Source organism: Somniosus microcephalus, chromosome 16, assembly GCF_052327205.1.
Source record: "Somniosus microcephalus isolate GS21.2 chromosome 16, FLI_Smic_1.0, whole genome shotgun sequence".
In the NCBI taxonomy this organism is placed as follows: domain Eukaryota; kingdom Metazoa; phylum Chordata; class Chondrichthyes; order Squaliformes; family Somniosidae; genus Somniosus; species Somniosus microcephalus.
Window position 1 is genome coordinate 81,975,088 of NC_141002.1, and position 22,627 is coordinate 81,997,714.

Below are 22,627 nucleotides of genomic sequence, written 5' to 3' on the forward strand. Positions count from 1 at the left end.
AATAAGCCGCTGACGGACGGCCCTTGCACTTTGTGCCTCCCTCCCGTCTTGGTGCTCCTCCTCCTCCTCCTCTGGTGGTCCTCCAATGTCTGCTGGCAGTGGCTGAGTCCTGAGGATAGCCAGGTTGTGCAGCATGCAGCACACTACAATGAAATGGGAGACTCACTCAGGCGAGTACTGTAGGGCTCCCCCGGAATGGTCCAGACAGTGGAACCGTTGCTTCAGCACGCCGATTGTGTGCTCAATGATGTTCCTGGTCACTTGATGGCTGTCATTGTATCGTTCTTCAGCAGGCGTGGTGGGCGCATGGAGCAGGGTCATCAGCCAGGTGCACAAAGGATAGCCCTTGTCCCCGAGAAGCCAGCCTGCTGGGTGAGCCGGGGCTTCGAAAATGTCTGCCACAGAAGTCTGGCGCAGGATGAAGGCGTTGTGGCTGCTGCCTGGAAAGTATGAGCTGCCTGTGGTCACACACCAACTGCACGTTCAGCGAATGGTACCCCTTCCGGTTGCGGTAGTCCTCGGCATTCTCTAGAGGTGCCCGCAAAGCCACATGCGTGCAGTCAATGGTGCCCTGGACCATGGGGAAGCCCGCTATTCTTGCGAATCCCATTGCATGCTCTTGCTGCTTGTCCAGGGTCACGGGGAAGGAAATGTACTGACGTCTCCTTTTGAAGAGGGTATTCGTGACCTGGCGGATGCAGCAATGCACCGTGAACTGGGAGACATTGGCAATGTCCCCAGTAGCGGATTGGAAGGAGCCGGTGGCATAGATGTTGAGAGCCACTGTCGCCTTCACTGCCACCGACAGAGACGTCCTGCTCCTCAGCTGAGGCTGCAGATCTCTCTGAAGCAGGTGGCAGATCTGAGTGACCACCTCCCTTCTGAATCTAAGCCTCCGAATGCACTGCTCCTCAGACATGTTGAGGTAGGAGAAGTGCTGGCGGTATACCCTGGGAGGGTAAGGCCTCCTGTGCCGACGCCGGTTGGCCCTTCTCTGTCTGGCCATGATTGGCACTCTCTCTCGGCGTCTCTGAGCCCTTTCAATGCAATGCAGAAACCCAACATTTCCACCCATTGCAGCCCCCATTATATGTGGCTACTCAAGGCTATGGCACTGAAAAATCAATCCAACTGCAAAGATCTGGCCTGAAGCCAGAAGTACCTGTGCGAGTGCTGAGTCAAAGCAGAAAGCTCTCTCCCTTTGTCTCTCTCCAAATCTCTCTCACACAGGAGTGGTACAAAATGGCTACCACAAAGAATGCAGGAAGAGTCCCCTTTAAATAGTGTCCCCCCAGCCCCACAGCGACTGGGAACTGTTCCACTCAACCAGTCGCTGCGAGCGCCAGGCGGAAAGAAGGGGGGCGCCACTGAAGTTCCGGTTTGGGGCGCACCAAGGGCGTTGCACCATGAAATGACATCAGGATCTATGTGTGCAGCTGAGCGGGCATTGCGGTATTGCGCCGCCCCTAAGTCTTCACTCAAGTTCATGAGAGGCGCAGATCGCGCCGCGCCCGGGCGCTAGCCGCTTCGCGCCCGACTTATCGCCCTCTTAAGGCGCTAGTGGCTGGCGCTACCAACTGAATTTCTAGGCCTAAATATCTAACTGCTTGCTCATCAAAAGCTGTTAAAGAAAATGCAAGTTTTCAGTCAATGATATCTGATGTCAATGCTGATGAATGGAACACTTTCCACTTTTGTCGCACATCAAGCATAAAGCACCTTCATATCAGGAACAGCACAGGACATGTGCAAGTTAAAGGCTCTTTTATGCTTTCTTGACAATCAGATCTAGCATAAAGTAGGTTCCTTGCAGGGGTCGATTATACACTGGTACCAATTTGACAGTCTAGAAACAAATGTTGCACTCAATCAACTCATCCTTGCCTGCTCTCTGCGCTATTCTACTCGCTCTCAGGTATTGTTCTGTTGCTATTGTGTATTTTTTTAAAAGAGGCAAACTGATTTATTGTGGAGCTGCCCAAGTGAAAATATTCCATTATAATCGAAGCAACTCCACCCAGTCAAGGTTGCAAAGTAACTGGTGTGTAAGAGTATCCGAGACAGGTGAGTATATTTGGAATGACTGCATGTGTTTTAGTTTGATTTGGTTCCTTCTTTTTACATTATATGGTATCTTTTAAGATGTCTAAGTATCTGCCTATGGTAAGTGGATTTTTTCAGACATGGAATACTCCTGATAAAAACCTCAAGGAATTATTCATAGCCACCTTTGTTGAATTTTATCTTGCTCTTTTTTTTCAGGCCATGCAAATGGATGTAAAAAAATTGAACGTCACCTTACTTCGGATATTCCGTGAAGGAATAGCTGCTGCCTTGGGTCTTTTACCACAGCAAGTGCATATTAATCACCTGAATGTAAGTTATCTTCCAGCCACTGAAAGCCAATGAGCAACTGTATTTGCAGCATCCATCCACATTAGTCACTTGATTTGGTAAAAGAAAATGTTGTGTTATCGTAAACCCAATAATATGGCTCATATGTGCAAATGTTATCCCAGTATCACTTTGCACAGTAGATAACAGCCCGGATTTTGTGGTGGTAATGATGGCGAAACTGTCAGACTTCGCCGTCATTACTCCTCTGAAAGTGTCGGCAACTTCTGGAATCAGCGCACGCACAGATAAACGAGGAAATCCTGAGGTTGCTGTCAGTCATTCTCGAATCCGCCACAAGTTGCGCTGTGGAACTCCCCAGAGCCGGCAATCAATCAAATCCCAGTTTCTGGTGAAAACTTCCCATATTACGCTAAAATATTGCTGTTATCCCCCCTCCCCCACCCCTCAAAAAAGTTAAACCTTGTTAAAGGGGTGTAACTGGGTTTTTAATGGCGTGTTGACTGCTGAATAACGTTCTGGCCCATGTAAAAAAAAATATATTTGTGGCATGTCAAATTTTTCCATTAATATGATTAAGCATTACATGGTTTATAAAATAATTTTTTCTTAAAAGTTTGTTTACAATATTTCAGCTTCTACTTAATCCTATGTGTATGTCCCAATCTTTATTTTGCTCTCTGTAAAATTTATAAAAAGTAAATTAGAAGCTGTGCATTTTACTTCCTGGTTTGCTGGCTGTGAGAATTATTCAGTGTGATTGGCTGCTCAGCCTGCTTGGTGACATCACTGTTGCTCTACGCTGGAGATTCGCTTGATTTGGCGCCAGATTCAAACTAAGATCGGGAGAGCTGAAAATCACGCCACAGAGAGCGCCAGATCTTTGTGAGCAGCTTTCTTCGAGGTCAGCGGTGAGTGCCGTCGCTTCGCCGCTGACCGCAAATCCCGGGCTGTTCATTTAAAAAAAAATAAAAGGTAAAGCATTGCATTTGATAAATGTTACGCTGCCACAATTATGATGATCTAATTAAATCAGTAAGTTATTCATCTAGAGCTTGATCATTTACCAGCTACCACAGATGAAAAGCAATTATTCGCCAACATATTGTGTTTTTTTATTTCAATGTGCAAAAACATTCTGCATAATGTTAAAGGACAAATTAGTAGCTTACATCAGTTATATTCACTACTGTTGGCAGTTACTTGAAACCCTGAGAATAGCTAATGAAGATAGATAAGAACTCTCGAAGCCCAATATGTGGAGTCACACTAGCTGCTTTTTGAAAGACACTCCAATAATCCATTCCATTCTCCCTCCTGTCTCCTCAGCTTTTTTATAATCTGACAGCTATAAATTCTGATTATATATCTCACCAATGGAGAGCAATAGATATATAAATAAGTCCCAGAACAATGTTGCTTTCTCTTAGTTGTTTTTGGTGTTGGAAATTTAGTACTGAGAGTAGAATGTAAAATTATTATTTCCAGAAATGTAATGCAGAGAAATGAGCTGAGAGTTGTGAGAATTGTTTAACCAGTAATAACATTGTCACCTTTATTTTTGTGTTTGGAAAATTACACAGGAAAAGAAAAACTGCATTGAATTTTATATATCTTCAATGAATGATAGAAGTGGCATGTTAGATCCGATACCTTCTGAAGAAGTGATGCAATCGCTCAATGTAAATATGCTGCACCAAAGTCTGTCAGAGTTTGGCATAACGCAGGTTGCACCTGAGGTAAGCAACGGTTTCCTTTTACAAAAGCAAAATACTGCGGATACTGGAAATCTGAAATAAAAACAGAAAATGCTGGAAATACTCAGCAGGTCAGGCAGCATTTGTGGAGAGAGAAACAGAGTTAACGTTTCAGGTCGATGACCCTTCGTCAGAACTGGAAAAAGCTGGAGATGGAACAGGTTTTTAAGCAAGTGCAGGGGCAGGGAAAGGGGGGAGGGGAGGAAAGAACAAAAGGGAAGGTCTGTGATAGGATGGAATGCAGGAGTGATTGAGAGATTAAGAGATGGTGCAAGGCAAAAGGAGATGGTAATGGGACAAGTTAAGAAACACAAGATGGCTCTAGATGAAGTGTAAATGGCACTGGCAGAATGAAAGGCAGCTGCCATGTGGGAGAGAGAAAAAAAAATGGAAAAAAAAGGATAGGGGCCGAGGTTATGGTCTGAAATTGTTGAACTCTATGTTGAGTCCAGAAGGCTGTAGAGTGCCTAATCGAAAGATGAGGTGCTGTTCCTCGAGCTTACGTTGAGCTTCAGTGGAACAGTGTAAGAGGCCGAGGACGGTGAGGTCCGAGTGGGAGTGGAGCGGAGAATTAAAGTGACAGGCGACCGGAAGCTCGGGGTCCCCCTTACGGACTGAATGGAGGTGTTCCGCAAAGCGGTCACCCAATCTGCGTTTGGTCTCCCCAGGGTAGAGGAGACCGCATCGTGAGCAGCAAATACAGTATACTAAAGTGCAAGAAGTACAAGTAAATCGCTGTTTCACCTGGAAGGGGTGTTTGGGGCCCTGGACAGTGGGAAGGGTGGAGGTAAAAGGGCATGTGTTGCATCTCCTGCCCTTGCACAGGAAGGTGCCTGACGAAGGGGAAGGGGTGTTGGACGTGAAAGAAGAGTGGACCAGGGTGTCGCAGTGGGAGCGGTCCCTTCGGAATGCTGAAAGGGGAGTTGAGGGGAAGATGTGTTTGGTGGTGGGATCATGCTGGAGGTGACAGAAATGGCGGAGGATGATCCGTTGAATGTGGAGGCTGGTGGGGTGAAAGATGAGGACAAGGGGAACCCTATCGTGGTTCCGGAAGGGAGTGGAAGGGGTGAGAGCAGAAGTGCGGGAAATAGAACAGACACGGTCGAGGGCCGTGTCAACCACAGTAGAGGGGAATCCTCAGTTGAGGAAAAAGGAAGACATATCGGAAGCACCAGTATGGAAGGTGGCATCATCCGAGCAGATGCGGCAGAGATGGAGAAACTGGGAGAATGGAAGAGAGTCCTTACAGGAAGCGGGGTGGGAGGAAGTGTAGTCCAGGTAGCTGTGGGAGTCAGTAGGCTTGTACTGAATGTTTGTCAATAGCCTATCCCCAGAGATGGAGACAGAGAAGTCGAGGAAGCGAAGGGAAGAGTCGGAGCTGGACCATGTGAAGGTGAGGGAAGGGTGGAAATTGGAAGCAAAGTGAATGAAGTTTTCTAGTTCAGGGCGAGAGCAGGAAACAGCACCGATACAGCCATCAATGTGCCGGTAAAAGAGGTGAGGGAGGGGACCTGAGTAGGACTGGAGCAAAGAATATACCACATATCCCACGAAAAGGCAGGCATAGCTGGAACCCATATGGGTTCCCATAGCAACACCTTTAATTTGGAGGAAGTGAATGGAGTCAAAGGAGAAGTTGTTCAATGTGAGAACAAGTTCAGCCAGGTGGAAGAGGGTGGTGGTGGATGGGGACTGGTTGGGCCTCTGTTCAAGGAAGAAGCGGAGCGCCCTCAGGCCATCCTGGTGGGGGATGGAGGTGTAGAGGGATTGGACATCCATAGTGAAAAGGAGACGGTTGGGGCCAGGAAACTGGAAACTGTTAAAGTGGCGGAGGGCATCGGAAGAGTCACGGATGTAGGTGGGAAGAGACTGGACAAGGGGAGAAAAAAGTGTCGAGATAGGAAGAAATAAGTTCCGTGGGGCAAGAACAGGCTGAAACGATGGGTCTACCAGGGCAATCCTGTTTCTGGATCTTGGGAAGGAGGTAGAAGCGGGCTGTGTGGGGTTGGGGAACTATGAGGTTGGCGGCCGTGGAGGGAAGATCTCCAGAGGAGATGAGGTCAGTGACAGTCTTGGAAATGGTGGCTTGATGTTCGGTCGTGGGGTCATGGTCCAGGTGGAGGTAGGAGGAGGTGTCGGCATGTTGGCGTTCAGCCTCCGCCAAGTAGAGGTCAGTTTCCTTTTGATGGTCTTGATCGAGGAATGTAAGCAGATCTGTACCTATTTTGGCAGACTAGTTGGTTGAGGCAGACATTTCAAAGTTGAGCTGAGCTACAAGTCTGACTAACGCCTCTGTGCGAAAACTCAGGCTGGCCCAAAAAGGCTGATCAAGAAAATAATAGGAAACAGGTGACAGGCAGCAAAAGGTCTGAGCAACCAATAATGCTAAGGTTACCTCCATTCAGTTGGTTTCTGGGTATTTTAACACTAATCCTTTTTCTTGTGTTTGTATTTCATTTTTTGCATATAGAGATTAAACCATATCTGGATAGAACAATGATTTTACTATTGCATGTGGCTAATGCTTTCAGAAAACAATGGCTCAATATGAAATGTATTCTAACAACAGGAAATATTATTCCTAATATTTATAATTAGTTTTTTTTTTGTGCTTCTCAAGATGAGAGGGATAAGAGGGACCCGGGTGGTAGAAGGCGAACTAGACGGTCCTTGGTCTTTCTTTGTCTAGCAGTTCCTATGTTTGCTATGAGAGCTGTCTGTGCTGTGCACTGCAATACTGGACCAATTCTACACTTTGAGCAGCTGCTATCCACATTCAGCACTCCCAAATAAAACATAACAGAGCCAGATGCAGGGTGAAGCTCTCTTTACTCTGCCCCAACAATGTGTTTATTTCCCAATGTACATTTTTGAGGCCCCCTTTGTAAAATTAGGCTGCCCTGAATGCAGCCTTGCTGCGCTCAGGAAAACCAGGTCACGATGCGGCCTAACCAGCGGTCCTTATGGGAACCGCTGCAGGCCGTCACCACGAACGTAAGTTTTGTAAAATGAACTACTGACCTGAACTGGGAGGAGCAGGAGTGGCCCTCCCGACTCCACATTAAAACCACAGGCCATTGCCGGCCACTGCTTGCCCCACCTCCCGATTGCCTCCCTCTCTCTCCCAAATTGCCGCCTCCCTCCCTCTCCTGATTGACAACCCCCTCCCCCCCAATCTCTTTCCCCCGCCCACCCCGCTCACTTCCAGAACCTACCTGAGGGCTGCTGTTGGAAACGAGCTCCCTGAAGATGTCCGGCAGGTGTCTGCGGCTCACCGCTCTGATGTAAATGAGGCCCAAGGCCCAAGATAAACGTGTTACCTTTTTTTTAAAAAAACACTGTGCAATTGCAAGAGGAAAGCTGAACCCACAGAAACCAGCACAAACCCTGCGTACTGCACCTCAATGATGGCAATGGAAGGATACTGATGAACCTTGCAGCTCACCTAAATTGGCAACCAGTAAATGAACAAATGAATGGAACAGCAGGGGGCCGCTGAATAACTTTATAAAGCAGCATAAATTAACACATTAGAGGGCACCAATCAGTTAAGAAATTAATACTGCAGTAGGTATGAACAAGTTAAATTTAGAAGTAGGCGCCAGTGAATCAATAAATTCATACAGCAGAGGGTGCAGCAGCAAATCAATAAATTAACACGGCAGCAGGCATCAGCAGATTAATAAATTGAGGCAGTAGTGGGCACACCGACAAATAAATTAATGGAGCAGCGGGCACAGCACCAAAGGAATAAATTAACGGAGCAGAGTGCTCCAGTAAATTAATAAATTAATGGGACGGCAGACACCAGTGACTCAATACAATCAGAGAACAGCAGGCATACCAACACATTGCATAAAGTCATGGAGTACCAGGTGCCAGTGAATTAATGGCGCAGCCATCACACCAACACATCAATAAGGGGAAACCCAACAAAGTGATGATGTAGCAGTAAATTAAGTAATTTATAGAGCAGTGGGCACACCAACACATAAAATAATGGAGCAGCAGGCATTAGTGAATGAAAAAGTTAACTGAGCAGTGGGCATACCAAGAAATCTATAAATGATTGGAAAAGTGGGAACAGCAACAAATCAATAAATTAGTGGAGTTTCAATGTTAAATATTGATATATAAAATTAAAAAGAAAGATAGACTTACATTTATATAGCGCCTTTCACGACCACCGGACATCTCAAAGCGCTTTACAGCCAATGAAGTACTTTTGGAGTATAGTCACTGTTGTAATGTGGGAAATACGGCAGCCAATTTTGCGCACAGCAAGCTCCCACAAACAGTAATGTGATAATGGCCAGTTAATCTGTTTTTGTTATGTTGATTGAGGGATAACTATTGGCTAGGGCACCGGGGATAACTCCCCTGCTCTTCTTCGAAGTAGCGCCATGGGCTCTTTTACGTCCACCTGAGAGAGGAGACGGGGCCTCGGTTTAACATCTTACCTGAAAGACGGCACCTCCGACAGTGCTGCACTCCCTCAGCACTGCACTGGAGTGTCAGCCTAGCTTTATGTGCTCAGACGCAAGTGTGCTGCCCACTGAGCCACAGCTGACGCTGCAAAACAAAATTATGATATAACAAGTAAGGTTTGCTGATAGATATAGATAGCTGCTGGGAAATTAGGCATTTGCAAATCCAGCCACATCAGAGAAATTGGTATTGTGTACAAGGCTTAATAGTTTATATAGGTATGTAAGGAAAATAATTTTGTGTGGGAACTTGAAACGTCAAGTGTTTAGTAAGCAACTGGTTGTGAGTAACGATAAAGGAATTCTGGTTGATTGCGTTGACAGATCTTGATTTATTGTGGCTGTGTGTAGGAGGCTTGTTTGTATTTCCGCTAGCTGGAATGCTTTCAGAATGGAAGATGGCAAGCAGCTGATCAGTCTAACTGTTGTTTACCAGAGCTGGCCTGGTGACAGCTGAGCAGGTGCTTATTTGACACCTTTGTTTGAAGCTTGACTCCTGGCGGAGCCACATAGTTCAGTTTGTTTGCTGTATTGAGTTCTCAGTTGTAGGCTTGCAGGTTAGTGGAGGGCATTTGTGTAATGTGATGCCCAGAGGTGTTGCTGTAAGTGTGAGATGTGTGTATGTTTTTCCACAAACAGCAGATTTTAAGAATGCTAGAAAGACCACCGGGCATCTCAAAGCGCTTTACAACCAATGAAGTACTTTTGGAGGGTAGTCACTGTTGTAGTGTGGGAAACGCGGCATCCAATTTGCGCACAGCAAGCTCCCACAAACAACAATGTGATAATGACCAGATAAACTGTTTTTGTTATGTTGATTGATGGGTAAATATTGGCCAGGACACCGGGGATAACTCCCCTGCTCTTCTTCGAAATAGTGCCATGGGATCTTTTACACCCACCTGAGAGAGCAGACGGGGCCTCGGTTTAATGTTTCATCCGAAAGACGGCACCTCCAACAGTGTAGCACTCCCTCAGCACTGCACTGAAGTGTCAACCTAACTTTATGTGCTCAAGTCCCTGGAGTGGGTACTTGAACCCACAACCTTCTGACTCAGAGGCAAGTGTGCTACCCACTGAGCCACAGCTAGAAATGGAATGATTTTCAAAAAGGAGTAAAATTAATGAAAAAACAAAAACAGAAATATGAGGGATTTTATTGTCCTTTATTGTACAGGTAATTAGTGTGCAAGGGTCTTATTTCAAATAGACGCAATGTTATTCTTTTCCTACATGTATGTGAATACACAATCTAAACGTTAACAATCGCATATTATGCACATGAATGAGTCTAATGACACCAATCTGGCTGGCCATTCAGCAACAAGGCAAGAGATTCTTCTATATTTGATTGTATACAAAATTGTGCTTTTAACTAAGATGAAAAAGACTATCATCCAAATCCTGGCACAGACCTAAATAGGTAAATTGATCACAAATTGGGAATTCTTTAATTTTTTTCTGGCATAATGCATTTTGCATTTTTGTTCTTTCCAGGAGTTGGGAATGAAACAATGGAGTCAGTAGCAGGATAACAGTACATACTTAATCATGTACGTCTCAATCCGTCTCCTCATCTTCTTAGGCAGTCCCTTGGAACCGAGGATGACTTGCTTCCACATTAAAAATGAGTTTGCAGGTGACTGATGAGTCCAATGCGGGACCTACAGCCTCTATCACAGGTGGGGCAGACAGTGGTTGAAGGGGCCGGTGGGTGGGGTGCTTGGGTTGACGTGCGCTCCTTGTGCTGTTTGCGCTTGGCTTCCGCTTGCTCCCGGCGAAGAGACTCGAGGTGTTCTGCGCCTTCCTGGATGCTTCTCCTCCACTTTGTACGGTCTTGGGCCAGGGATTCCCAGGTGTCGGTGGGGATGTTACACTTTTTCAAGGAGGCTTTGAGGGTGTCCTTGAAGCATTTCCTCTGCCCACCTGAGGCTCTCTTGCCGTGCCGGAGCTCCGAGTAGAGGGCTTGTTTTGGGAGTCTCGTATCGGGCATGCGGACGATGTGACCCGTCCATCGGAGCTGATTGAGCGTGGTCAAAGCTTCGATGCTGGGGATGTTGGCCTGAGCAAGAACACTGACGTTGGTGCGCCTATCCTGCCAATGGACTCCACAATGGAGATCCTAATCTAGCAACCAGCCTTGCAAGCTGTTAACTGGCTCAACACTTGGGAAGTTTTGACTGGGGCAAAAGGAACGTATTGTCATAGGCTTCTGAGAAGTGATATGTGCGTCACAGTCTACCAGTGTTTTGACAAAACACAACTTTTTTTCTAACTGTGGAGTAGGATTAGATTCTATTTACATATTTCAACATGAAGGCTGTTTGTTACATCCAAACAGCAGTGAAGGCAGGTATGACAATGTTGTCTATTGTCTCTTGTGCAGCAGATTTGACATTCTATAATCTTAAACCATAGAGCTATCATCTGTCTTAGAAGTTCCCTCAATGGCTTAATCGGTAAAGATAGCACATACCCAGTCGGTCGCATTAGCTGATCTTAGCTTGGGTGGCAGTAGGGGTGAAAGAAATTGCTCTCCGCGCCCCTGAGCTAGCAAGGGAAAAATCAGCCTGGAGGTAGTTTAAGCTCATAATTCACTGACTCCCTGCTAGAAATGACACATGCTCAGATGTTGAATGAGGACAAAATTGGGCTCAGTATTGCCCTCCAACACACACTGTCTAGGTTTAAGCATGAAGAATAGATATTTCAGCAAGACACCAGCGCTCATTGAACTGTAAACCAGCAGGAAGCAATGCATTCAAGGGGAAAGGGGAAAGGGAAAAAATTGTCAAGCAAAAGAAAGGTTAGGGGACTGGCTGAGGCCTGCGCTAAAACCTACAGGGGCTGAAAGGATGCCAGAACATAGGACGGTGAGAGCAACTATGAATCTTGCCACCAGCAAGGTTTTGCTCATAACAGAATATGTTCTTAACTCAACCCTCTGCTCCTGAAATGAACTGTGCACTTTGACAAAGGCAGTTTCTGCAGAATATATTGTGACAGGGTTGTGGAAAATGATGCGAGCGTCCCAGACTACCTTCTGGTCGTTTGTCAGTCAGAGACACACAGTAATAAACTGGGATATGAGGAAATCAGCTCCTGTTCATCTGCAGCCTCGATTTGCATTTGTGAGGAAAAGCCTGTGACTCTTTTCTGTGTATTCCAGTGCTAGGACGCGTCTGTTTATCTTTTGAGCGCATGTATCTTGGTTTAAACAGGTCCTTTTAGCCTACTTTATGTTTGCCATTGAAATTGAAGAAAAACGTTGCACGAGACCTACTGGTAATATATCTCATTAGGGCAGACATGAGATCCAAGCATAAGCTTGCTCAACTTTTGACCAAGTGCAGATAAAAAAATTGTATGCAACACCAGTGTAAGCAATAAAGCCCCTAAATGCAGCAAACTTATCTTTCAATTGTGCCAACAGGCCCTTTCTGTCACTCACTAGAGGAAAGCCAAGCCCTTGCACAGTACACAAATTTGTAATATATATATCGTTTTTACTTGGCTGCTGTAGGTTTATTAGATGAAGGTAACATTGAAAAGTACTGAGCTGATGTGTTGGTCTTTATTCAGAAACAAGATCATTAGATTCCACACCAGTGCTTCCGACATGTCTTCCTTTTTCCTCAGCCGAGGATTCCTCTCTACCGTGGTTGACACGGCCCTCGACCGGGTCTGTTCTATCTCCCACACTTCAGCCCTCACCCCTGCCCCTCCCTTCCGGAACCATGTTAGAGTTCCCCTTGTCCTCACCTTTCACCACACCAGCCTCCACATTCAACGGATCATCCTCCGCCATTTCCGCCACCTCCAACGTGACCCCACCACCAAACGCATCTTCCACTTCCCTCCCCTTTCAGCATTCCGTAGGGACCGCTCCCTCCGAGACACCCTAGTCCACTCCTCTATCACCCCCAGCATCCCTTCCCCTTTGCCCGGCACCTTCCCGTGCAAGCGCAGGAGATGCAACACCTGCCCATATACCTCCCCCCTTCCCACTGTCTAGGTGAAACAGCGATTTACTTGTACTTCTTGCAATCTAGTATACTGTATTCACTGCTCATGATGTGGTCTCCTCTACACTGGGGAGACCAAACGCAGATTGGGTGACCGCTTTGCAGAACACCTCTGTTCAGTCCGTAAGGGTGACCCCGAGCTTCTGGTCGCCTGTCATTTCAATTCACCGCTCCATTCCCACTCAGTCTGTGGCCTCTTGCATTGTTCCACGGAAGCTCACCGTAAACTCGAGCAACAGCACCTCATCTTCCGAATAGGCACTTTACAGCCTCCTGGACTCAATATCGAGTTCAACAACTTCAGATCATAACCTCGGCCCCTATTATATTTTTATATTTTTTATCCACACTTTTGGTTTGTGACTTTTCCTTTTCTCTCTCCCACATGGCAGCTGTCTTTCACTCTGCCAGCGCATTTCACACTTCATCTAGAGCCATTGTCTGTTTCTTTACCTGTCCTATTACTATCTCGTCTCACCTTGAATATTTCTTAATGTCTCTTCTTTCATCCCCTCCCCCATTTCCCAGCCCCCAAACTGCCTTTTGTTTCATTTCCTGCCTTTTCTCTCAGTTCTGTAGGAGGGTTTCAACCCGAAACGTTGACTCTATTTCTCTCTCCACGGATGTTGCCTGGCCTGCTGAGTTTTTCCAGCATATTCTGTCATTAGATTCTAAGTGGGATGGTTAGAATTATGGGTTACACCAGTAATTTTACAAAAGAGCTGGAGGACACACCTGCTCTCTTCACTCTTTGGGGAGTAGAAAATCAAAAAGGTGACGACGTTAAAAAGTCAAGAACGTACATCCACAAAGAAATGCTCTTTGTTTCTGTGCATTTATTTTAATTCTACTTTATAACATTTATTATGATAAATGTTTAGAAAATATTTTTTGATGTTGTATGAAAGCAATGGTGTACTGAGAGGGTTTAACCAGGCACATAAAATAAATAGTAATTTTCTTCCTAATTATATTCGGCACTTCTCATTTCTATTTTGAGCCCTGACTAAATGAATGTGATGGCGGACAAACCATAAGGATATTGGAGGGCACATGTTCACAGCATTATCACTTTCACAAAGAGAAAATCTTTGTTCTGATGGCTGCAGTCACGGAGCAGTGATTGTTAAAGCAATTCTTCTTCTTCTTCTTCTTAGGCAGTCCCTCGGAACCGAGGATGACTTGCTTCCACATTAAAAATGAGTTCTCAGGTGACTGATGAGTCCAATGCGGGATCTACAGTCTCTGTCACAGGTGGGGCAGACGGTGGTTGAAGGGGCAGGTGGGTGGGGTGCTTGGGTTGACGTGTGCTACTTCCGCTATTTGCGCTTGGCTTCCGCTTGCTCCCAGCGAAGAGACTCGAGGTGTTCGGCGCCTTCCCAGATGCTTCTCCTCCGCTTTGTGCGGTCTTGGGCCAGGGATTCCCAGGTGTCAGTGGGGATGTTGCACTTTTTCAAGGAGGCTTTGAGGGTGTCCTTGAAGCGTTTCCTCTGCCCACCTGGGGCTGTCTTGCCGTGTCGGAGATCCGAGTAGAGCGCTTGCTTTGGGAGTCTCGTATCAGGCATGCGGACGATGTGGCCCGTCCATCGGAGCTAATCGAGCGTGGTCAAAGCTTCGATGCTGGGGATGTTGGCCTGAGCGAGAACACTGATGTTGTTGCGCCTATCCTGCCAATGGATTTGCAGGGTCTTGCGGAGGCAGCATTGGTGGTACCTCTCCAGTGCTTTGAGGTGTCTGCTGTACATGTATGTGACCCTGATGTCCACTGTTTTAAGGCTCAGCAGAAGTTGACAAGACCCACTGGCAAACCACCTTTGTTACAATTGATTTCAGCAGTTTATCACTGTGATTGGTTAACAAAGAACATTATGTAGGTGGTGAGAGAAAAGACTGAGAATAGTTTTGTTTTGAAGTGCCCATCTCCTAGTAACGTGACTGACAAATTATTTTTATTAGCTGTCTGTAAGCATGAGAAGCACAGTGACGGGCGCAATCAGCGATACGGGCGCAAATTGCGCTCAAAACAGCGCTAGTTTTCAGAAGTGTTTTTTGCTCAAGTTGCCGCTCAAACTAATTTGTATATCGACAAACATAAAATCTGCCATGAACCAGCACAATCGGGCAACGTTTTAGAATATAGTTTTTTTTAAAATTTGCATTCAACAATATTCCTTGATATATTTAAGAGTGGTAACCTGGTGCAGTTTGATTAGTACAGCTGAAAATGGGTTTATCACAAAAAAATAAGCCTTTTTAGTGTCTAGTCCACCACCTGTGTGTAACCTAATTTTAAATAACTGAAAATGAATTTAAAAATCTATACAGAACCATTTACTGCTAAAATGGTGCCATTACCACATCATCAATCATGCCCACATTTTTAAAAGGTTCCCCTCGATGGCTCAGCTGGTTAAGAAAGTGAGCCATACAGACTGCAAATGTCTCAGGTTCAACCCTGGTCTGTACTGAGTTGGCCGATCTCATTCAGGCTGGTAGTACCATAAACTGGCCTCGGCATCCATGGATTAGGGAATGAAAAATCGGCTGGGGTTTCCGCTCTGAATTGCTGTTGGGCAAACTCTACTTGATGCGGGCATGTGCGGATATTGGGTGAGGAGCAGGGTTAGGCTCGGCTGGGAGCCGTTTAGAGATATTGACCAGGAAAGTCTCCCCTCGATACCCAGTCTATGCCAAGTTAACTGACCTCAGAAGTGGTGGCAGGAGGTTTGCTACAATTGGCTTCAAAGCCCCCTGTTTTTGCGTATGTAAAAAAACTGGCCGGTGTCCCATGCTCCTAATTTCTCTTCAACAAAGCCCTGCTGGAAGTCCTTCATGGATGTTGGATGAGGACAGGACCAGGATTGGCCGAGATGCCCCCGGTGCTAAAATAGCTTGCTGATGCTCACTTGTCTAGGCTCACGCTTGAAAAATGGCTCCCTGGGTGAGATATTGGAGGGTACCTGACACCTGTGGAAGCACTTGCCAACGAGGAGTCAATATCTTCATGAGAGGAAGTGGAGAGGGGAATGGACTGCCAGGAAAAGGAGGAAAGAAAAAGATAGAACGTTTAATATTAACTAGTGTTAAGTAATACTAAACAAGCTTAGCAAAAGCTGCATCACCACCCTTCACAGCTGCTGCAAGAAGTCTTGTGATGGTCAGTAAAACAATTTGAAAATCAGATTTTAGAGTGGGGTGCTCCCAAAAGGCCATTAAAGCCCCTTTAAAGCAAGTTGCTTCATGTATGATTATAAGTGCTGCTGCGAGCTGTTCTGTGTCCCTGACGGAGTGGAGTTTGGCTTTGGTTGAAATTGTTTTAACAGATAAGTAGGAGAATTACATTTCAAAACCAGATCAGTAAAATATTTTTGACAAGTGCATCTGTCTGAATTGTTTTTTGATCTTCATAACTGTGACAGGTGCGTATGTTGCATGTTCACGCTTGTGAAATAAAACACAGAACGTAACAGAACTGCTAATAGAGATTTAGCCCAACAGCCATGCACTCCGGATGAATGTCAATCTTTTGTTTCTTTTCAGAAAAACGTTTTGCATGGAGAACATGGGAGGGATGGGATCTGGAACAAAGAAGGTGTCTATGCTGTTGTTATATTCCTCACTGCCTTTGTCATTGTCATTACATGTTTAATGGTAAGATTCCTTTTTTTTAATTGTACACTTTGCAATTAACTGTGCTAATGCATTCCAGTTTAAAACAAAGATCTAACTGTCCTCTTTTGGGGTTGTAATTCAGTGATGAGAATGTCCATCCTGCAATTTCATACATGTTTAGTCACATGAGCATTGTCATCATTTGTGATGCAGTTTCAAGAATTTTTTCCATATACTTATTCAGAAATGTTCAAAACTACCTTCGATCAAAATTGTGTATAAATAAAAATATCAAACTGAACTTCACTTAAAGGCCTCATTTTAAATATTTCAATGTTATGGTTGCAAGATTCTGCCTTTCAGTGGACAAGAAAAAGAACACGACTAACAGGAAGGAGAAAGAGGGATGTTTGGCCTAGTGATAAAGTGTAAGCTGGGTGGGGAAACAGATATTTTTCTTTTGGCCGTGGTTATAGTGGTTGGATGTGATTTTTGCATTTCCGATCCTCCTCATGTTGAGTTCTGATCTCAGTTCTGTCACCATGGGGAGGAGGCTGCTGGAGGCCAGGAACTGCTTCACACAGAGGGAGAGATAATCAGAGGGGACAATCACCTCTATACACTGCCTGGTAAGCAACGTTGAAGAAGCATTGGAGAAAGCTTGGGAGTAGACTTTCTGCTCATTCGCCATGCAGGAATGGAGTATGATACAAGCAGAATGAAGAAAAGAGATGGGAGGAATCTTATTTTTTTTTAAAATAAGTCTCACCATTAAAACAGATCTTTGCAAACCTTGATTCTCCTGCTTACATTACATGGACAAAAACCTACTCTGAGTAGAATATTTAAAAAATAATTGAAGACCATGTTTGAAGTCAAGGTGGAAAATTGTACTTGAGTTGTCTCCTCCCCCAAGCCCCACAGTCCTGTTCCACCCATATGGGGGTCATTAAGGAATTACAATGCAAAACACCTAGCTTGATGTCATTTTTGGTGTTGTGTTTACCAGCGTATAAAGAAGTGTAGAAGTAGCATTGTTTAGGGGTTGAAAGGGATCCGCTCTACTGATTTACACAGAATTACATAGGATATACGGCACAGAAACAGGCCATTCGGCCCAACCAGTCCATGCTGGCATTTATGCTCCACTCGAACCTCCTCCCATCCTTCCTCATCTAACTCTATCAGCATAACCCTCTATTCCCTTCTCCCTCATATGCTTATCTAGCTTCCCCTTAAATGCATCTGTAGTATTCGCCTCAACTGCTCCCTAAGTCTTGGTATTGATATCTTCACTCCATGTTGGATTTGGTTGGGTAGGCCAGCTCTGATCAATGCTGGGTTATATATACGAACATGCGAATTAGGAGCAGGAATAGGCCCCTCGAGCCTGCTCCGCCATTCAATAAGATCATGGCTGATCTGATTACTCCACATTCCTGCCTACCCCCGATAACCTTTCACTCCCTTGCTTATCAGGAATCTATCTACCTCTGCCTTATAAATATTCAAAGACTCTGCTTCCACCGCCCTCTGAGGAAGAGAGTGCCAAACACTCACGACCCTCTGTGAGAAAAATTTCTCCTCATCTCTGTCTTAAATGGGCAACCCCTTATTTTTAATTAAGTGTTTAGTACTTCACTTCGGTAACTGAACCCTTTCTCCATAACTAAATGTTATTTTTGTATTTCTCAGTTTCTATACAGGTTGAAGGAGAAACTTCAATTTCAAATCAACCAGGATAAACAACAGCATCAGCGGATTAATCTTCCTTCTATCCCTGTGCAGCAGCCACAGCCAGAGGTTAAGATTGCAAACAGTATGGTACAGCCTGGGCCTGTTCCCGGCACTGTAAGTGTTAGCATCGATCCCCAGGGTCGGCCTGTACCAGAGATCAAGCCATGTGTTTCTTCTGGCCCCTCGCCGTTCAAAATGAAGCCAGCTTGTCTTCAAGAAAGGTAAAAGAAAAACTTTCCAAAATGGAAACAACAACAACTTGTATTTATATAGCACCTTTAATATAGTAAAACGCCCCAAGATGCTTCACAGGAGTATTGTAAGACAAACAATTTGACACCGAGCCACATAAGGATAAATTAGGACAGGTGACCAAAGGCTTGGTTAAAGAGGTAGGTTTTAAGGTGCATATTAAAGGAGGAGAGAGCGGTAGCGAGGCGGACAGGTTTAGGCAAGGAATTCCAGAACTTAGGGCCTAGGCAACAGAAGGCACGGCCACCAATGGTTGAGCGATTATAATCAGGGATGCTCAAGAGGGCAGAATTAGAGGAGCGCAGATATCTCGGGGGGGTTTGTGGGGCTGAAGGGGATTGCAGAGATAGGGAGGGGCGAGGCCATGGAGGGATTTGAAAACAAGGATGAGAATTTTGAAATCGAGGCGCTGCTTAACCGGTAGGTCAGCGAGCACAGGGGAGATGGGCGAACGGGACTTGGTGCGAGTTAGGACACGGGCAGCAGAGTTTTGGATGACCTCAAGCTTACGTAGGGTGGAATGTTAAAATGAGAAGAAACAGGTTGTGTTCTCTGCTTCATGACCTACTTCAAAAGGAATGCAAATTAGCACTAAACAGCAGTTGTAAATATGTTATTTAACAAGGTAACTAATTAGCGTAAACATTTCTTTGAGTTTTTTACATTAGCATGACAGATTTGGTTTCAGTTAGGTGCGTAATTAATCCAAGTATTTGTATAGTGTAGGTTGTTAATGTGAGGGTGGTTTTGATCTAATGTATCTAAAATTACAAGTTATTTAAAATATAAACGGAAGTCAGAACGCTGTGTGCCACAATAGGAAACATGGTGGGTTTATATTTAGTGAGATGAGTTGTAAATAGTTGTAAAAGCCTGGCCTTACCTCGTGCTGAGTGAACCGAGCAGTGTGTGAGTGGAAAGGAACGTCACTTGGACAAATAAGTATTGAAGCAACAAACTAACACTTGGAGACATAGGCCCAAATTTTGAAGAGTAGAGCGGGTACGATGCACGCGAGCCCCGAAGTGGGTGGCGCACCCGGGGCGTCCAGGACATGTAAGCCTGGCTAATCTTAATGGCCGGGCCTCATTTGCATAAATTCTCCAGGAGTCCCGCCCTCAACCCGGCCAGATCCACTACCTGGCTGGCAGGACGGAGCGGTAATTCGGCGGCAGGAGGCCGCAGCTGGGGACCCGTGGGAACAGTCCCCAGCAGTCAGTTGAAGGGGCGGGCTCTGGCCAAGATCGAGGAGGGACAGGTGGGGGGGAGGGTGGAGGGTTCTGGGTGTGATCAGGACAGGGGTGGAGCCCAGGCCAAGGGAGGCCCAAGGCTCCTTGTGAGGCCTGCTGGAGCACTCCTGCTCACAAGGAAACTTCAAAATTAAAATTTTCACACCTACCCAGCTAGCCCTCTTCTGGCCTACAATCTGGCTCCCGGCAGGCCTGGGCTGACGACAAAGCTGTCACGGCCGTGCCGCCCCCCCACTCAGGCCTCCAACTAAAATGGCAGATCTTTCTCGATTACATCATCAGACCCAATCTGCATCTTTAAAGAAGGACCCCGCTGTCTTCCTGCGGGTGTCCCGCTCGCCTGCTCAAAAGAACAGGTTAAGATTGGGACACAGCGGGAAGACAGCGAGATCAGAGGAGTTAAATGACTTCAGTTCATCTTAACTGCCCCCGCTGCCTGGTTTACGCCAGACGGGGGTGGAGTTAAAATCGGGGCCATAGTGTATAGTATTCTAGGCCATCAGAAGTCACATTCATACATATTATGCCATTTGAACAGCAGATATTAGGATCCTACCTCTGCCAGCAAGGGTTGAATTCTAACCAACTCGCACCACCTCAGAGTGGATTCTTAGCTTCTTATCACACCTCTCCACCACCCCCACCCCCTCTCCCGGACCCCCGACCCCTGAGTAAAAGACTGCCAGGGATTGAATGATGCCTTTATTTTGTAGATCCACAGGGAAAGGGCACTTTGAACAGCTGCACCACCCCAGCAAAAGCAGCTGCAAACCACTAACACTAACAATTACAGTTGTAAATAACAAGGTTCGAAGTCTTTACACAGAGGGTTGTGAGGGTGTGGAATGCACGACTGTAGTTAGTGATTGAAGCTGAGATTGTCAACATTTAAAAATAGGTTAGATAGGTGAGTAAAGGAAAAGGAAAATAAAGGGGTATGGTGAGCACATGGGATTAGAATAACTAATTGTGTAGAGAATAAACCCCAGTATGGACAGATTGGGCCAAACGGCCAGGTTCCATGTTGTCATTTTTTAAAGTGATGTGCAGTCAATGCTATTACAAGACCAATCTACACTAACATCGAGACTGCTTTCACTAATAATGAGACGCATGCTTTCAAATTAAAAGCATTGTGAAGTGTGGGGGAGGATTATTTTAAAAATCGTCACTGATGTAACTTGCAGAAAGTCTGGACTGCGCTATGTTCTCAATCACAAACTTATAGGGATTTTGAAACATATTGTCAGGTTTTTGCCACATTCTCAGGGGCATCTTGCAACTTTGTCCCTTCTCGCTAAATGCAATTTTCAGAATTGTTTTTCATCAGCCTTATATAAAAGTGGCATAAAACTATTTTTTTAAACATTCATTAAGGGAGGTTGATAGCTTGTTAGGTTAGAGGACTGGGCATCACTTAATGGGGTAGATTTTGATTTTGTGTGATACAGGAAACTCTCAATTTACCAGCACCTAAATATCCGGAAATCTCTGTTAACCGGCAAAATTCAGGAGTAGGTTCAGGTAAGTTTTACTTCATATTAGTGGCCGTTCCTGGATCTGTGGCTGTGTAACCGGGGCTCCTACACTTGTTGCCAAGCAACAGGGACGCTTGTTCTGTGGCCGGAGTTCCTGCACCTGTTGCTAAGCAACGGGGAAGCCTGGATTTGTTGCTGTGTACGGAGCTCTCGTACCTTTTAACTATACCTCTCTGTAATCCGGACTTTTTATAAACCGGCACCACACCGGTCCCGTCGGTGCTGGATAAAAAAGAGTTTCCTGTAGTGTGAAATGGGTGATAGTGAATCAGCAGCCCATTTTATATCTCGATTTACAGCCGATTCAGTATCGCAAATATATAGTATACTATCGCACAAAGCCAAAATCTACCCCTTGAATTAAATTAAATTAGCATGAGTATTTTTATAGTTTTTGTGATACCATTTGTCATAGGTGTTGCCTGCAGTAATATGATTTTAATTTCCACTGATATTTTTCCACATATTTGTTATGTGTGTATATAATGCCTTGAAAAATGTGCTTTATATAGAACCTATATTAATAACGTATATAAACAGGTATACTAAGATAAGTTAGGAGTGGAGAAATTGCCCTGTCTTCGCAGTTTATCATTGTTGAAATAAAAGCTATTTATCCAACATATTTTTCTGCATATGATCCAATTTTCGGAAACCATTCAACAACCCTTTTTTGAAATATTGTTTTCATAATTAGTAAACCTGAAGTGGGAATTGAAACTACACCCACTACAAACAGCACGCTTGCAGAATGGCTCTCTAAGTGACTAGGTCACCCTGGCAGCTGTGACATGTCCCTTGTGGTTTGCAAAGTGTTTTTCTTTAAAAAAAATCAGACCTATGTTCAAGTTTTAAATATTCTTAACTTGTCAACGTCAGATTAGAGGTATAACAGAGTTATTGAAAAATTACAGTTTGTTGTTATTTTGTATGACGGGAAAAGCTTATAATGGGATGTCTAGTTTGGCTATCCATTCGATGGCCTCCTGAGATGTCGAGTGGAGAAATGAGGTGCCTCCCGCAACAGATTTTACTAGGCAGGTTGATGTGATGTGTTCCATGGTCTGGGACTCGTGGCCACAGTTGCACTTCGGGTCGTCCCTCATCTTCCACTTGTAGAGCAGGTGGCCGCATTGTCCGTGCCCTGTGCGGATTGGGTTGAGCGCCGTCCACTGTCTTAGAGGGAGGTCGAAGCCAGGGACCTCTGCTGTTGGGTCAGTGATGAGGTGTTGGATCTTTATATTGCATGCGTCCCATGCATTATAACAGTTTAAGTAAAGTAATGCAGCAACTTAGTACATTTATATATTCATTTGTAATTGAATCAGGTACAGAATTTATACAATAATAGACAACAGTGAAATTGAACTTTGACCTGAAAGGGGGGTCTTGCTGCACACCTTGGTGGAGATGTGCAGTTAATCAAGAGCCCCTGATTTTTAATTACACACACGTAGTACAGCAATCTCCCAGAAATGGGAATGAAGTGAAATACAGTGCAAGTGAAAGTAATTGAATACAACCTTCCTTGAGCTGCGATCTGTGTCAGGCAGAGTTTGCTGTTAGAGGTCTACGCAGTTTCATACAATGTTTCATAAAAAGATTTGTTCCACA

General features: G+C 45.1%; 1 protein-coding gene across 4 annotated transcripts in view; it reads left to right on the forward strand.

The window, feature by feature from the left end:
• The window catches only part of ptprr (protein tyrosine phosphatase receptor type R), a 263,856-nt gene that overhangs the window by 68,177 nt on the left and 173,052 nt on the right, over positions 1–22,627 (forward strand). For all 4 annotated transcript variants that reach the window (XM_086009339.1, XM_086009336.1, XM_086009337.1 and 1 more), the window contains 4 exons: positions 2,263–2,376; positions 3,939–4,094; positions 16,165–16,275; positions 17,932–18,194. In XM_086009339.1, the coding sequence (XP_085865465.1) occupies positions 2,263–2,376; positions 3,939–4,094; positions 16,165–16,275; positions 17,932–18,194 (644 nt within the window). The remainder of the gene's footprint in view (positions 1–2,262; positions 2,377–3,938; positions 4,095–16,164; positions 16,276–17,931; positions 18,195–22,627) is intronic.